Genomic DNA, 15,422 nt, shown 5'->3' on the forward strand with positions numbered 1-15,422 from the left:
GAACAGTAGCTCAATTACATGCCAACATTCCTGCCAGCCCTCTCATCCATCTATCCAATGGCAAAAAACTGCAGCTTACAAGGTGCATAAATGTATAGAGTCACTTTAATGTCACTGTGGGTTTAAAATCAGGCAGTCACCAAGGGGTTGTCAGAAATGAAGGGATACATGACATTTCATTTTCAAAAGAGGTATTATTTGCTTTGTAAACAAGAAATCAGATGGCAAGACCTAACCTGGTACTAACATAAACAGAAGACCAGCACTGTAAGTCCTACCCTGCAGGAGGCAGATGCATCGGTTCTGATTCATGTTCCAGCAACTATATGCCTTATTTAGGACTCACTGGACCTGAGGTAGCCCTTTTTTTTTTTTTGATTTTTTTAAATGATGCTTGTACATTTGGTCCTGTACCATAGTAGAATTAAAAAACCACCCCAAACCTAGCTGCTTTTTCTTTTGCAGGGGGGCAGTATCTTACCATCTCTGACCCCAAAGGCAAAGAAGGAAGAGTAGCGCATCTTATCCTGCCGTTGGGTCACATGGCGCAGGCCGGCGACTTGTGCCTGTCGTTTAGGCATAAGGTGCCTGGACTGCACTCTGGTGCCCTCCAAGTCTTTGTAAGGAAGAACGGTGCTCACGGACCAGCCGTTTGGGGAAGAAATGGTGGCCATGGCTGGAGACAGACACACATAACTTTACGAGGACTAGGCATCAAGAGTGTAAGTACCGATGCACACGCTGCCTTCTGGTTTTTCACATGAGAAGCTGAAGACACTTAGATGTGTAGCGCTGGACCGTTTGTCTTCTGGGCCCAATGTCAGCCTGTGTCTTACTCCTTTGATCCCTGCCATTGGAATCACATTAAGGACAAGAGAGTCATTGTGCATTTTGTCAAATCAGGTTTTGCAAAGGAAAACCCCACCTACAGCAATAGGCACATAGGAAACTACCAAATAGCCTGTGCCGAGCTACCTCGCAGAGCCTGTTTTCAGGGAGTCAGCGTGTAGGAAAGAGCAGCCTAATGAACAGTGGCAACACTGTACATGGATTTCCAAAAAATCCTGTATCAAGATTCCTCATGAACATTGCTTTAAATAATACAGTGCCATGAAATAGGAAGAGTCATCCCCTGTGGATTAATAACTGGCTAAACCAGGGCAAAGATATTGGAAAAAAGTCATTTTTGGTAATGCAGGGAGGTTACAGGTTCAATCGCACATGGTTTTATGCTCTTCAGCGTGCCTGCAGCTGATCTGGGCAAGGAGGTAAATGATGACCTAACTACGCCCATAATACAAAATGGTTTAGCGCAATCAAAAGAAGCTGTCTGAAGTGGCATGGAGAATCTTTTAACACCTGGAGATCTGAGAAACGTTGGGTGATAAACTGGTAGTTTAAAAAGCTTAGCATTTTTCTTCAAGCTCTGCTTAGCTTTGAAGGTAGTTTCTATTTCAGATCTGAAGAAGGGGCTTGGGTGCTTCAGGGCCTGTTTTGCTCTGACTTACATCAGGTGGTCTAAAAAAGCTCACACATAACATTCACGGTGGGAGCAGGCTACAACACACACAGAGTATATGGTTCTAAAACTAATATTAAGGCTGTAATTACTGCAGTTTATTTTCTGAAAACTTCACCTCACCAAAAGCAACAAGGATGCCTGACCTTCTGTTAGCTGTAAATGAACAGCAGACTGAGAATGTGGAATTTTATAGCAGATGACCGGCATATTTGCCCCATTCTTACCCTTTTCCACCAAGTTTAACTCTTCTTGCAATCCTCAGGTGTGTCTCACCTTATAGAGCAGTAAATTAAATACGTGTGTATTGCTAACATGTTGTCTGGCAGAAAAGCAGATGAGTTTTAGAGATGGTAGACAAGACCAGCGCTCCCCCCTTGCACTGTCCCCTGCCTTTCTTGACCACCTCAGCAGTAGCTGGCCTTGTGGCTTGCCAACCGTAACAGACTGCTGGTCCATGGACCAGAGCGGTTGCACAGCACCTTAGCGAACAGTCAAGTCAGGGTTCTTCCCCAGCCAGCCCAGGGAGCCTGGGCTGCTGACCTGAACCACTGTGACGTTTGTTCCAAGGATCAGGGAATGAGCAAAAACTCTAGGTAATCAGGGAAGGCCGCTACCACAGAGAAACCAGGAAGAAATATGGAAGCTTTAGTTTCTAGCCAAAAGCAACTAAACACTAGTGATTTTAAGGAGGGGCCTACCGGAAATCTGAGGAGAATATGAATGGAGACCAGAATCCTTCATCACAATGTCTAATGAATTAGCTCTGTGTAAATTATTTCTAAAGCACACCCAAAATCACTCATGTCTATGTTGAATAAATATTTTTTAGAGTTGAAAGAGAATAATTTCAAAGTTCTTTTTTTCCTAAAAAAATATTTCAGTATCTTCAACACAGAGTTTCTCTGTTGTCCTCTGTTCCTACTCCTTATTTGAAAGTGTGCTTTCAGCAAGCATCCAAATTATTTTTACCTACATAGCTGAATTTCTTGTCTATGATCTGTATTAACTCTTTGCAGCTCAGTGATAACAGCAGACTCTTACAAAGTTTTGCTGTAGGCTTTGAATAATCTGTAAGCTGTGGTCAAAAACACTGACCGTACTAAACAGTTCAGGCTTCTGCATCGACAGCAGCAGCACAGGTGAGCAATACTGATTTATGGGATGTGTTTCTTGAAGTCAGCTGGCCATTCTGTGTATCATCTTTGATTTAGGCGCCAGTCTTTCTAGTCAAGCTTTGTATTTGTTGAATATCTCCTACTCAGCCTAAATCTGGATTGCTACTGAGCTGCCCAAAACCATGCCCAAAGTTCTGCCGCCATTTTGCGAGGAGCCAGTGCTCCTGTAGATTACCGTGAGTCTGCAGGAGCCAGAATTTGTTAAATAAAAGATGGGTGTTCCTAGTTCCCATAACTAAGGCCGCTCCTAAGTGCTTTAGCAATGGAAAGCTCCTCTGTTAGACATTTTTTCAGAATACAGAGGATTTTATGTGGTTGCCATGAGTGACAATGAAAACAGCACAGTGATGATATGTAGAAAGTGCCTGAGATGAACTGTAGAAGTTCATCTCACCTCAGCAGGTGCTGGAGCTGGAGCAACCCTGTCCTGAACTGCTGGCTTTTCACAACGATCCTGCTGAAGTGAAGAAGGGAGAGGATCAGACATAGAAAAACCAGCCATAAATCTGAGCAGAATAAATAGGCTTCTGTGGGTCAGTTACAATTGCCTGAGCTTTCTTATACTTTTGCTTTCTCACGCTTTTGCTGTCTTACTCTTGAGACTCCTCTTGAGCAAAGCTTCTTTCATTTTACTTTATTTTTGCACTCAAATCGTTTTATTTCTCTTCCCAGGTTATCTTCAAAGGGGAGAAAGGGAAAGGAAGAACTGGGGATATTGGACTAGATGACGTGATCCTGAGGAGAGGACACTGCGCTGAAGAGCATTAGCAAAGACACTGGACCAGCACAGTCACCTCCTCTAGCCCTTCTCGTGCTATTCCTACCAAGCTTTGAAACAGAACTGCATGAAAAAGAAGAAAAAGTTGGAGAGTGACAACCTCTTAGTGGTCTGCTAAGTGCAATCTCACTGAAACCTCACTTAAAAACATGGAGAGCACCTCCCAGGATTCAGGAACTCCAATCCCATGCTGGTTCTCTCTTAATCCTTACCCCTAAATCATATTTTGTATGTAATAGCTTTATCCCCCCGCTAAGCCTGGTGAGTGCTCACACAAAAAGCACGTGTGAAAAAGGGAGAATTAATTACAAATGGTGGTAAAGGAAAGCTCCAGCTCAGAAAGTTTTAGCGTTAACTGATATTTGTTATCTTTCCGTAGTGCTACTCTTTCCTTGATTAGATTTGATAGACAGTGGGATTGATCTAGCTTCAGAGTCACCTCAGATTAGCGGAATCCTGGACCTGAACTATGGCTTACTGCCACTGACCTTTGAAGAAGGGTTTGCTTCGTATTTAATAGCATTTATTTTGGTGTGGCATCTATATTAACAAAAAGCAGTTATATAGAGTAGGCACTGCATCCTGTAATATCGCTACTGCTGTGTTTTGTGTATATGTGTATGGTTAGTAACATATTTATGTTTTTAATACTTACAGACTCTAGTTGCAAGGTAGTTGGCAGCTGTGCTTTCTTATTATTGTACAAGACAGGAGTTCAGCATACTCTTTGATCCGCTGGTCATGCCAATAGATACGTTACTGAAGTCAACTAATGGTGCTCATTGAAAAACGCTGCTGCAGTTTTTCATGTTGTAATATGTTGAAGGCAAAAGACCAAACACTTGCCTGATGTAAACTGGCATCTAATAATGTTGTACGAGTTTGAATTTAGCTCAGGAGTAAGCCCTAAAGGGCACTCAATCCAGCAAGAAACTCCTGGTTCCGTTGAAGACTGAGCAGCCTGGGGAAGATAATTTGCATCTTGTAAGACTGAGCCCACTGACGCTGCCAGGACCGGTCCCTTCCCACAGGTGGTACAGCCCTACGCGTAAGCACGAAGGGCAGCTGCATTAATGCTGCGGCGACAAGTCACACCGTGAAATGCCTTGAGTGATCTTTGACAAATGTCCATGTTCCATCCGACCCTTCTGTATATAATAAACATTTTATTCTTTAGAACTAGAACAGCCATTAGCTCTAGCTGGAACGAAATATTTATCAGAACTTTGGGCTGATTTTTTTACTTACATATCATGCATGTGGTGTGCAGTTTCCCAGGGAATTCTTCTGTTTGGTTTGGGGTTTTTTTAAATGAGGAGCATCATCATCGCTGCTAACAATTCTACATTTGACAAAGTAATTGTACCAGTTAAGAAAATGACAAAAGATTGATAAAAAGTTGTTAGTGGCGTGGCCTTAAAGCTTCGAAAATGTATATATAGAAGAAATAGGTCTCAGATCTTTTAAATATCTAAATACAATGTAAAATAAATGTTGGCTTCATATCGTGTTACAAAGCCATCACGAAAAAAAAATTCCTGTGAAGCCTTGCACAAAGTCCCCAGAGACAAAACTACAGACCATTAGAGGTCAGATGCCAACCGCCTCTTTCTGTCAAAGTGCTGTTTTGAAAATATTTCTCCGGTTTGTCCCCGAGGAGAAAGCGCGGTATGCGTAACAGACGTTCATTTGGCCAGAGAGTCTCCTGCAAAACTGAATCAAGAAACGTTTTGAAAAGGAAAAACCAACACATTTGTAAAGATTTTTAAACTGTTTTGCTTCAAATATGATCATGATTTTTCTCTTACGTTACTTTGTAATATGTCAGAAATATTTGTGAATAGTTGAAATACATTGTCCTTATTTTAAAGTAATCAGTAAAGGCAGGCATTACTTGCTACTAATTGGAAACGTTGTTTTCATTCCTGGATCGAAAGTCTCATTTTTATTGCAGTGAAATGAGCCAAGAGATGACAGTTGAACCAAGGTGAAGTAGCTCCTGTTACCAGATACAAAAATAAAAGTACATTTCACTGTAATATGACAAGAGCATTAGATGTATTATGCAAAAGGAAGAATGACAATTTTCAGCCTAGCTTTTTTTAAGAACAGTTGTTGCACAGGTAATTTAGGAGCTGCTGCAATGTGAAATGTCCATTTTACAAGGAGCGGCAGCTACCGTATTTCCACACGCTACAGAACCTGCACAAAAATGTTCATTCTTCAGCATCTAACAAGCTAACACATTTTGGTCTGGTTCCTCTGCAGTGGAGGAAGATGGGCTTTACCACATGCCACTACAGCTTTCTGAGATTGAGAAACCAGCTGGTTTCCCTGGTTAAAATAGAAATCTGTCTCCTAGCTGTGCAAGACTGAAAGAGTTTTTTGCCCCTTGGAATGCAGACCTTGACTGAATTCAGAAGGCGAGCAGAAATAAGTACTCGGGTGGCACAAGGAGGATCTGGGGGTCTCTGTTTTATGCCCGCATGTCATCGTTACCATCAACCGATAACGCCGTACAGCCTTGCTAACAGCTGAGGTCTCAGGTGGCAGTGGACGTGGGGGTAGCCTTTGCGAGGCTGGCGCTGAAGGAGCTGCTATGGCTGTAAGTCACTCGCCTCTGCCACCAGTTGTGCCATGATGCTGCACGTGTCACCCTCTTTCAGTGTTTCTGAAGAGACACGGCAAGGTTGGGCAGCGGTTCTGTCGTGAGGAGGCCTCTGCAGCTCCACACAGCCACGCGCCTCAGCCAGGAGGCGGCTGATACCGCCGTTTTCCTGTGAGCCTCGAGAAAGAGACGAGACCATGGCCTGAGGTCTTCCTATGAAGTAGGTTATACCTGCCCTTCCTGCTTAGGGATTAATAAATAGGTAACTCTGCCAAAATAAATTCCTTCTTAAACACTCAGGCAAGCAGAAGAAATGGCACTGAAGTAACATGAAAACATTTACCAAGTGTACTGTATAACCTCTTGCCATCTTATAATCTAATGTTTTAAAAGGACAAGGTAAACTTTTTTCCCAAAAAAAGACTGAAAATAAAGATTCTTCATAAGTTACAGGGCCAGTGACCAGCGGTGGTGTGCATGTACTGCATTTGCTGACAGCAAAGGGAGTACGATGGAAGGGACTGATAGACGATTTTCCTTCCGGGTTCCATCCTACACAGTCGCCTCCCCTCTGTCATGGAGGAGGGATGTCACAGTAGCACCTGCCTCCAATCCAAGCGCCAGGTCCCTCTTTATATGCCACATTATAGGTTGTTCCTCCCTGCAAATGAAGCACATATTAATTGTCTCAAAGACTGCTAAAATCAGAGACTTTGCTTTGGATCAAGCTATGCGTTGTGACAGTCACCGCGAAACCTGTTCGCTCTGCAGTTAAAGATATACAACAAGATAAACTATGGCTGTCTGGCTGTAAAATTTTAGTTGTGAATGTTAGAAAGAGAGAATCATTGATTGATTGTCAACTGAGGCCCAGTTAAATCCTATGCAATTTTTATTTATATAGATCTATACCTCAAGCACCAAGTTATCAAAGCTTTCCTGGGAGTTAGAACACTTCCTTACCTACTCTTTCATCCTGACGTCCTGTGGTCACACAAGGTTTTATGACTTCAGATTTTCCACACCAATATTTAAAGAAAAAAAAAATCAAGGTGAGCCAATGCATCGGTGCAAACCTGCACCTTTCAAAAGAAATAATAGACATCTTCTAATAGTGGTTTGAAAGACCACAGAAACCTCCTCATGCTTTGACATTTAATACGTTCTCAGAGCACACCTACTGCGTCACGCTGACCTAGTGATAAGCGAGGAAACGCTTTATTTGGTTGAGAGGAAGATGCCAATGGGCTGAAGATCTTCCGAGGCCACAAAGACACCTTTAACAGTACAGACTGAAGCACCTGGAGAGTTTAGACACCAGCTTCGTGTAGGTTTTCAGGATTACAAGCGCAAAATGAATCAAATCACATTCTAGCTGTTCTGCCTTTACCAATTCTCCTTGTGGCCTTGGATGACCTCTTCCAAGGCCAAATCCTGCTCCTTTGCTTTGCTTTTTTCCCCTAAGAAATCTCTAATTTAATTCCCAAGAGCCAGATGATGGGATATCATGCTTACACATGCTTGTTACATGTCAAAAGTTATTAAGAAAATGAGGGATAGATCTATACATGTCAAACAATGAAGCAAAGTGGACCTGAATTTTCTGGATAAAGACAGAAATAATTCCCCGCTGTATAGATCAGGCACTCCCCATCACTGCTTTTCCTCAGGTTGATTCCCAATAGCTGTTAAGAATCAACCAGTTCTTTCTTTACTCTTAGTAACAGTTAACCTCATTCTGGAGTACGTGGGCAGATTTTTGCCACTTGACTGTTTTCCTGTAATCCAGCTATTAAAGGACTCCCCCAGACCCAGGAACAAGGCTCCGTTGCCATCAAACCACTCTTCTGCAGGTATCACAGGCGCCACGTCCCTAGAGCACAAGGGCCAGCTCGCCAGCATCTCTTTACTCTACCAGGAAACATCATGTATGATTGCCCAGGCTGTGGGGGTGTGTGTGCACACTCACGTATTGCACCCAACAGGCTGAGGCCAGTATTAGGTGTTTAAGCAAGGAAGCCAAGTGTTTATCCAGCACACGGAATAAGGAAGACCCTCTCTTGGTAATACAGCCAAATCCTGCCTTCCTTCGACCACAAGATGCTACAGCACTTTTCCAGTAATTTTTGTTAACCTTCTACTTTATGACTTTTTACCTTCCGTTCAGGCCAGGAATAGTCCTCTTTCCCACTCTTCTCCCAGGTTTTTCCTCACCAAGCATTTCACCAGCCCATGCTCTCATTTCAGACTCTCATCCAGAATCCTTTTGATATTCATTCTGAGTTTGGCAAACTCCTGGGAAGACAAGGTACAGTGTGTACTCAGAACGACTTTACTGCATTTGCATGCCACACCAGTGCTGAAGTTGGGGACTGGCACTTACATGGGATTTCAGGGAGACACCATCGTTGCTCCGATAGTGCTGGTGACCCAGCAGAAATGGGGGGACCACGTCACCTCTTCCCTTGCCTTTTGCCTCTGCCCCCCATTTAGGTCAAAAAGTTGAAGAAATGGACTCACCAGATTTTTACCCTCATCAGGATGGTCCAAGACAGAATTCCCCCATGCATGAAGCAGGATCATTGCGGCAATTTACTTACTTACTGCAAGCAACAAAACAAAGCCTTTCAAAGAACACTGGCTTTGAAACAACAGAAGAACTGGATGTGTGTATTAGCAAGTGCCCATCTTTCTCCTCTGCAAGGAGGCTGGTAATGTAAGCTCCCATAGACAATGGGAAACCTCTCGGGTCTGGTGGCACAGTCACGACATATTCCACATGATTTAGGGAAGATTCTTCTTTCAGAATGGCTCGGTTTGTAATAATATCAACTTAACAGAAATTAAGTCTTCAGGAACTCCATGGAGGCCACCACTTTATCAGTCAATTAAACATGCCTGGGACTGTCCCCTGGCCCTGAGGTTAGAGAGCAAATAGTATATCCACACTATTAAACCCCCTGCTCCCCAGTGGGTGTCGGTGTGCAGTGTGTCTGTGGACAGCTGACCCCAGGGTGAGCTGGCTGCCTGCCATAGCAGGAGCTGTCTGGAGCAGAGCTGGCTGGTGAGGGCTGACGCCGCGCCAGCATTCGCTGGGAGAGCTGGAGCCCACAGGGCTCAATGTCGCTGCGTGTCCTGACCGCCCAGAACGGCACCCACAGAAACAGCCCCGAACCCACCCAGTCACAGCCCCACCTCACAAGTCTTGATTAAAGACACGAGAGGTGTGCCCTGCGTACTGTAGGCAGGTGACGAGGGGGCTCTCTGAGGGCACAGCGGTGTGACATGAACAGTAAAACACACCCCTTCCTTCAGAAATGCCCTGCCAACCCTCTGGTGCAAACGCACAGTTTCCCTCTCAGTTTGCACAGCTGGCCTGCTCTTAGGGTGGCCACTTTGCAAAAAGTACTTTGCAGACCGACACAGACAACAGAGCCAGCAAACAAGAAACCAGTCATCAAAAGCCAGAGCTGGGGCAGGTGGCATCAAAGCAAGAGGAGCAGGCACAGGGGAGGGGGAGACGCTGCTGTCCCCCCCGCCCCATGCACCACCTCTTTCTGCACAGACGCCACCGATGCTGAGATGCAGGCGTGGGACACTCTTGCAAACATCCCTATGAATAAAATCCCAAGGACGCTTATATCCACCGCCCCCACACCAAGGTCCCATCCCTAGCCAGGGTCGTGAATGGTGCTCTCAGACACGATCACACCTTCTTGTACCCCTGGGAAAAACACTGACTCTGGCTACAACCCTCAGGTCCCGCAAGCTCGCGAGATCAACAGGGACAGGCAGCCGCGTTTCTTGGCTGTACCTCTAAAGTGTTCTTGGCCCACACAGCATTCTGTCGCGGAAGGAGAAGGAAGAGTTGCCCTTGGTCCCCCTCCTGGTGCGGCCCTCAAATGGCGCCTTGCCAGTCTTGCCCCTTACAGCACGCTCCCCATCCACAGAGGAGGCACAACTGGAAGCCACACGGACACTCCCGCTGGAAAAGCTGCACAGTCTACTCCTAAAACGCGTTCTCAGATCCTGTGCCTCATGTTGTCACCCAGCCGCTCCACAGTGGTTCTGCCAAAAAAAAAAAAGGAAAAAAGAAAGGAACCACAGCCAATTTAAAGTATGTTTTTACATTATTTTATTCCCAGATGAGCACAATGATACACATCTAGCACAAGTGTCCACAAAAGAAAGATAAGCAGCCAGAAGTATACACTGGAATGTGATCGGTAACAGATCAAAGGCAACATCCAAATTTTAAATTAAGAAAAAAAAATCCTGGCTGACTTAAAAGAACAAGTCTCTTGCCTATTATTTCACTCCAGCAGATGTTGGTACTTACTCGTTGGATCTTAATACCAGTATTTTGGGATGCCAAGTGCAAGTAAACAACTTTCTCACCTTTTTCCAGACGTTTCCATCTAGATATAAATACTGAGGGTGGCACGGTGAAATGCACTCTCCTATCTCTGGCTTCAGGCCTAGGACAAGAGCTCCTCAATTGGGAGCTCTCGTGGTACGTGCCACCTCAGCTGGTGATGACCACACCAGAGCTCTCAGCAACAACCACCCAAAAGACACTTTGGCTTCCATCCCTCTCAGTTCTGACTTCGCTCAGGAATGTTGTCATCTTCCCTCAGTTTCTTGGGCCAGCTGAAGGACAGGAGAAGTTGTGATCCCATAGGGCTCTTCAAGGTCTCCACACCCAGATGGGATGTTTAGTGTTCTGAGATATCAAATGTTCTCGTTACAGCCTAGGGGACCCCTTTAGTCATTGTGCCTTGGAGTGTATAAACAGGGCTTGGAGACACTGAAACTGCTCACTAATATTAAACCCCACAACTCTATAATGTACAACAATTTACACAGCAACCAGGCGCCTTTATTGCATAGTTAGAAGCATCATTAAACTGTGAGCAGTTCCGTTACACTCCTGTCATATGCCACTGGTTTCATCCTGCTTATAAAAAGATATTTAATTGGCTGCTGATTGCTAAAAGCAAGTGATATTTAATTAGTACATCAGGCAGTTTCATGGGGCGTCAGGAGACCTCGGCGCACTGGCAGCTCAGCTGTGTATCAGCACGCAGCCCTGGCACACTCACACGCTCGCCGGGAAACTCACTGTGAGCTACTCTGCCAGCGCTTGTTGAGTAATTTGTTTGCCAAATAAAGATTATGAGACTGGGGCTTGAAAAAAATATTTCATTAATGTGAAAAACAGGCAGAGAAAGCACATGGTACATCAAGGGATGCCTTCATCACCTTATGGCCTTTGATCTGCTCACACAGGTGATGAGAGGGCTAGACAAAAATTGTAAGGGTTCAAATATGGCTCAGCCACAGAGCTCTAGTCCTCAGGCCTCTCACTCAGGCTCTTTGTAACACTGTTGTTCATCTTCTGTTCAGCTGCCCCCTCCCAGGATACCACTTAGTCCGAAGAGTGTGTTCGGCATCGCAGCAAACACACAAACGATGAGCAGCCCTCTGCGGCTAGCTGGGACCGGGTGGTCCCGAATGCGAGCATCTCGCTCCATTTTTCTCTCACGTTTTGTCAGAGGTATGAGCTGTGTTACTGAAGACATTGGGCAAATTCAAACTTCCTTATTGCTTGATGAAGGTAAGGATGTGCATGTCCCAGATGTGCAAGTCTGCTTCCTTCCTAACGAGGGACCCTCAGCAGAGGAGACCCATTCAGTGCCGCCCTCTGCACCACCTGCTCTGACTGAAATCCCCTGCATGCTGCAACTAGGTCCCAGCGCACAGGTAGCAAACTGCACAGAAAACCCAAATAGGGCAATATCCTGAGCACGTGGCGAACAGATCTGAACTATGACCCTTCAAGAGGCAACAGGAAGCACAAGTGGGGAATACAAGCAAACCTGCAACTGCACTCACTGCTATGGGACCGCAAAACGACTGGACTCCATTCCTGGCCCTGAAATGCACTGACAAACACTTCAACTGGTGAGTTTTCCAACGGCCAGCCTGCCTGGGATGGCCCGGGAACGCAGCATCTCCAAACCAGACGAGGCTGCCAACAGTGACTACAAGGTAACCTGGCAGCATGCAAAATAATATGTGAGGGGGATTTTCGAACCTCACTGTTAAAAACATCCTTGGAATGATGGCTGTGTCCTGACACCCAACGTGGACAACCCATGCTTCATGTCTCAGCGATGGGGCAACAGCTCCTTTAGGGGATGTCGACAGACTGCCCAAATGAACTCTACCCTTTGATGACCGCGCTTTTGGGAAGAGGAACGTCTTGCACCTGCAAGGGAACTGTACAGAGCTGCAGCAGAACAGGCACAGGCTGCTCCAGTGTTCTTGGGCTTCGCCCACCAGCCTTTCAGCCAAGGGGCAAGGCTGCCAGGAAGCTCCCTGGACATGCTCAAGGAACCAGTAGGAATTTGCTCTGTGCACCTCCCCACATCCCTGTTTATACTGCTGCAAGGAAGGTGAGTAAACTCACACCTGTGGCAGATAAGAGAAGTAGGCAAATACTTGTATCATGCACTCAGAGGTAGGTAAATGCCATTTCCCGAACTTACTTGCAGGTGCTACTGCTGCGAGCTGTCCTCTTGATACACAGAGACAGGTCAGCTAGCCTAAGCTGCATCAGCAGATACTTAGAAGCAGCAGCACAATTAAAAGTCTCCATTATCCAGCATTATTGAATAGGGTAGACTTACGAACAAGTTTAATTTGTCTGTAACTTCCAGCGGCCCGGACCTCCGACTTGGCCCTCTTGCCACCACCACAGTCAGGCGAGGCACGCTGAAGACACTTCAGACACAGCTCCATTGGCTTCTGTGGCACAAGATCAGGTCCTTCGTTAGCACCACACAAAACACCTTGTTCTAATTAAAACGAATACTTGTAGCTGCTCAGAGAAATGCACCTACTTTCTCTTGAAGGAACTGCTGAACAGGGCATCTATAAGGCCGCTGTACAGAAAGCCAAGAAAACCAAAAACATGCTAAAAAGGAACTTGGGCAGCCATGAGACAAGTGAGGAGATCAGACGCTGGTGAAGTCACCATCCTCCATGAGCTGTTCATGTGTGATTTATCTCAGTTGCTAGTTAATTTTTAACAGGCATTTCCCCAGTCCCTCGCCCAGCAGTTGACAAACTCACTGCAGAAGAGCTGCATGTGCTCCAGTAACAAACATCCACGCAGCGTTTCAAAGTGGATGTACTAAATGGAGTTCTTACTCCAAGTAAGAACTGCTGTTTAAAATCCTATTTCTCCTGTACCTGAAAATGAACAAACACATTTTGCCTACATCGAAGGGCTGAAATGCAACATTGCTCCTTTCTCCACTACATTCTGCTTTGTGCTTCCTACCTAGGTACAACATGTCATTCCGTCTCCTACGCAGAGTGCTCTACAAGGCCCCAAAGTAGATTCTTTAACTAAACGACAGCTACCAACATTCAAAGTCTTTTACAAAGTGCATTTGCATCAACACTAAACCGGGGCAGCATCAGGGCAAGACAAAGGGAGAGCTCCTGCAGCCTCACGTTTCAGCACACCAGTTTTGCTGCAGAGCTTCCAGTCTCGCCTACAGTGACACCAACCTGTCAAAAGCTCTTCAGCACACCTACCAGCAATTTTATAAGCACTACACTTCAAATACTGGCACTCTCACCTGCAAAATGCAAACCCTCAAACCACCTCCTCTGGTTCCAGTCATTGCAACCTTTTGGGCTGGTGGGTGGAGAGATTGTCCCAGCTGAGGCCTCTAATCCCCAGGCAGAGTGCAAAGGCACTGCCCGCTCGCTGCCCAGCAGCAGCCCCCGCAGCTAACGGTGCTCCTGCACCAGGGGTCCCGCGCCAAGCCAACACCACTCCAGATGGGCCCTAGATGTGCCATTTTCCCCCAGTGGGCGCTGAGGTCTCCAGTGGGATAAACCAGCATGGGCAGAGCCTGTGTTAACCTAGCCGTGCTGCCCCGTGCACACATGCTGGCTCGCTCGGGTGTCTCTGCACGGCCTGACGGCAGGCAGCCACGGGCACCACAACACCCGCACACCTTGCTGCAGTGGGGTTTCTAACTCTGGCAGGACCCAATCCTGCTGCCACTGCCTCTGGCTTCAGTTAGGGCTGGAGCCCCTGGAGCGAACAGTCTCAAAACAAGTCTCTACAAACCAAACTGGAAGAAGCCCCGTTTGCTTCTGAGACTTCATGGTTGGGCAGCCCACAAACAGCAAACCTGAACGGATACAGCCTATCAAGCCTGCACTACCCACCCCACAGTGCTGAGGCAGCCCTAGCAACTGGGATCCTGATGGGTGCCCTGGACCTACAGCAGGAGAGCGGGCACTTGTGTTGATTCTAAGCATCACCAAGTCTTCAGTTAAGCACTGAGTAGCTAAGGCTGTGAATTCAGAACTGGAGCATTTCTTTTTCTTGCCCATGGTAAGCGTGTGTGTGCTTTGGAGTTGGATGCACTCACCGCATCATACCATGTGGGGGTACAGCTCCCCATCTTCTGCACAGATTGCTTCTTCTCCCCCCCAACCTTTTCTTCCTCCTCACACAGCTTTCAAAGCTCCCCAACTGCACTTTTCCTCTCACCCTACAGTTTGTTCTGGGACCACAACTTTTTTTCTCTCCACCTTCCAGCTCTGTGTTGCTCCTGTGGTCTTGAGCTTTTGATGAAAAACAGACTATCAAAGCCTTTATCCTCAGCTGCATACTTTTAAGTTTAGGCCCCCTGTCTACCAGGAAGATTCACGTTAGTTATAAAGCACTGCACCTGGCAGGGTTTGCCAGACCCTGCCCAGACTATAATGGAGTTTCTTTGCCTCAGGACCTGCTGAACCCAAAGACTGTTTTCTCTGGCACAAGAGGCCAATTTACTGCTGGAGATAAATATTAAGCAAGCAGGAATTTTTTGACTGTAGGAACTAAGAAGCTAGAACGTTTTCTTGCAGCCTCAGTCACACCCGTTGTGCCTGCAATGCTGAGCTATTTTAAAAAAATTAATTCCTGTGGTATTTTCCTAATAGCCATAAGCAGCAGGGCATTCTCTCAGACACACTTTGCTATTATTACTCCTTCTATGCCTCGTGATTATGACCTTCCAAATTCAGAAAGATTAGCCAGTTGTCAAGAGAACTTTTGTAACCTTTCCTCTATTGCTTGTTTTCCTTGGGCAGCAGCTCAGACCTGGCAGGAAACCATCTTTTAGTTCCTGCCCTAAGACTCCATCACATCTTGGAAATGTCCAAGTCCTGACTGTTGCAACTTAGACCTTCTGCATACTGAAAAAAGAAAAGAAAAATTTGTACTTCTTGTCAATGTTTCAACAAGCAAACACAGAGAACCAAAAC

General features: G+C 45.9%; 1 protein-coding gene and 1 long non-coding RNA gene across 7 annotated transcripts in view; one reads left to right on the forward strand and one right to left on the reverse strand.

The window, feature by feature from the left end:
- NPNT (nephronectin) overlaps nucleotides 1-5,375 on the forward strand; it is a 55,055-nt gene extending 49,680 nt beyond the window's left edge. For all 3 annotated transcript variants that reach the window (XM_064450054.1, XM_064450055.1, XM_064450056.1), the window contains 2 exons: nucleotides 466-722; nucleotides 3,370-5,375. In XM_064450054.1, the coding sequence (XP_064306124.1) occupies nucleotides 466-722; nucleotides 3,370-3,465 (353 nt within the window). In that variant the 3' untranslated portion in view covers nucleotides 3,466-5,375. The remainder of the gene's footprint in view (nucleotides 1-465; nucleotides 723-3,369) is intronic.
- Nucleotides 5,376-5,405: 30 nt separating this feature from the next.
- LOC135313122 (uncharacterized) lies at nucleotides 5,406-13,153 on the reverse strand. 4 transcript variants are annotated; one of them, XR_010372719.1, is made up of 5 exons: nucleotides 12,989-13,153; nucleotides 12,776-12,893; nucleotides 12,635-12,696; nucleotides 8,240-10,151; nucleotides 5,406-6,744 (listed from the first exon to the last, which is right to left on the reverse strand). It is a non-coding gene; the product is annotated as an uncharacterized LOC135313122 (long non-coding RNA). The 4 variants fall into 4 exon arrangements; XR_010372718.1 differs by having other exon boundaries at nucleotides 8,240-9,000; nucleotides 9,898-10,151; nucleotides 12,776-13,153; XR_010372720.1 differs by having other exon boundaries at nucleotides 8,240-8,378; nucleotides 8,467-10,151; nucleotides 12,776-13,153.
- Nucleotides 13,154-15,422: the final 2,269 nt, after the last annotated feature.

This window comes from Phalacrocorax carbo, chromosome 4 (genome assembly GCF_963921805.1).
Source record: "Phalacrocorax carbo chromosome 4, bPhaCar2.1, whole genome shotgun sequence".
Classification (NCBI taxonomy): domain Eukaryota; kingdom Metazoa; phylum Chordata; class Aves; order Suliformes; family Phalacrocoracidae; genus Phalacrocorax; species Phalacrocorax carbo.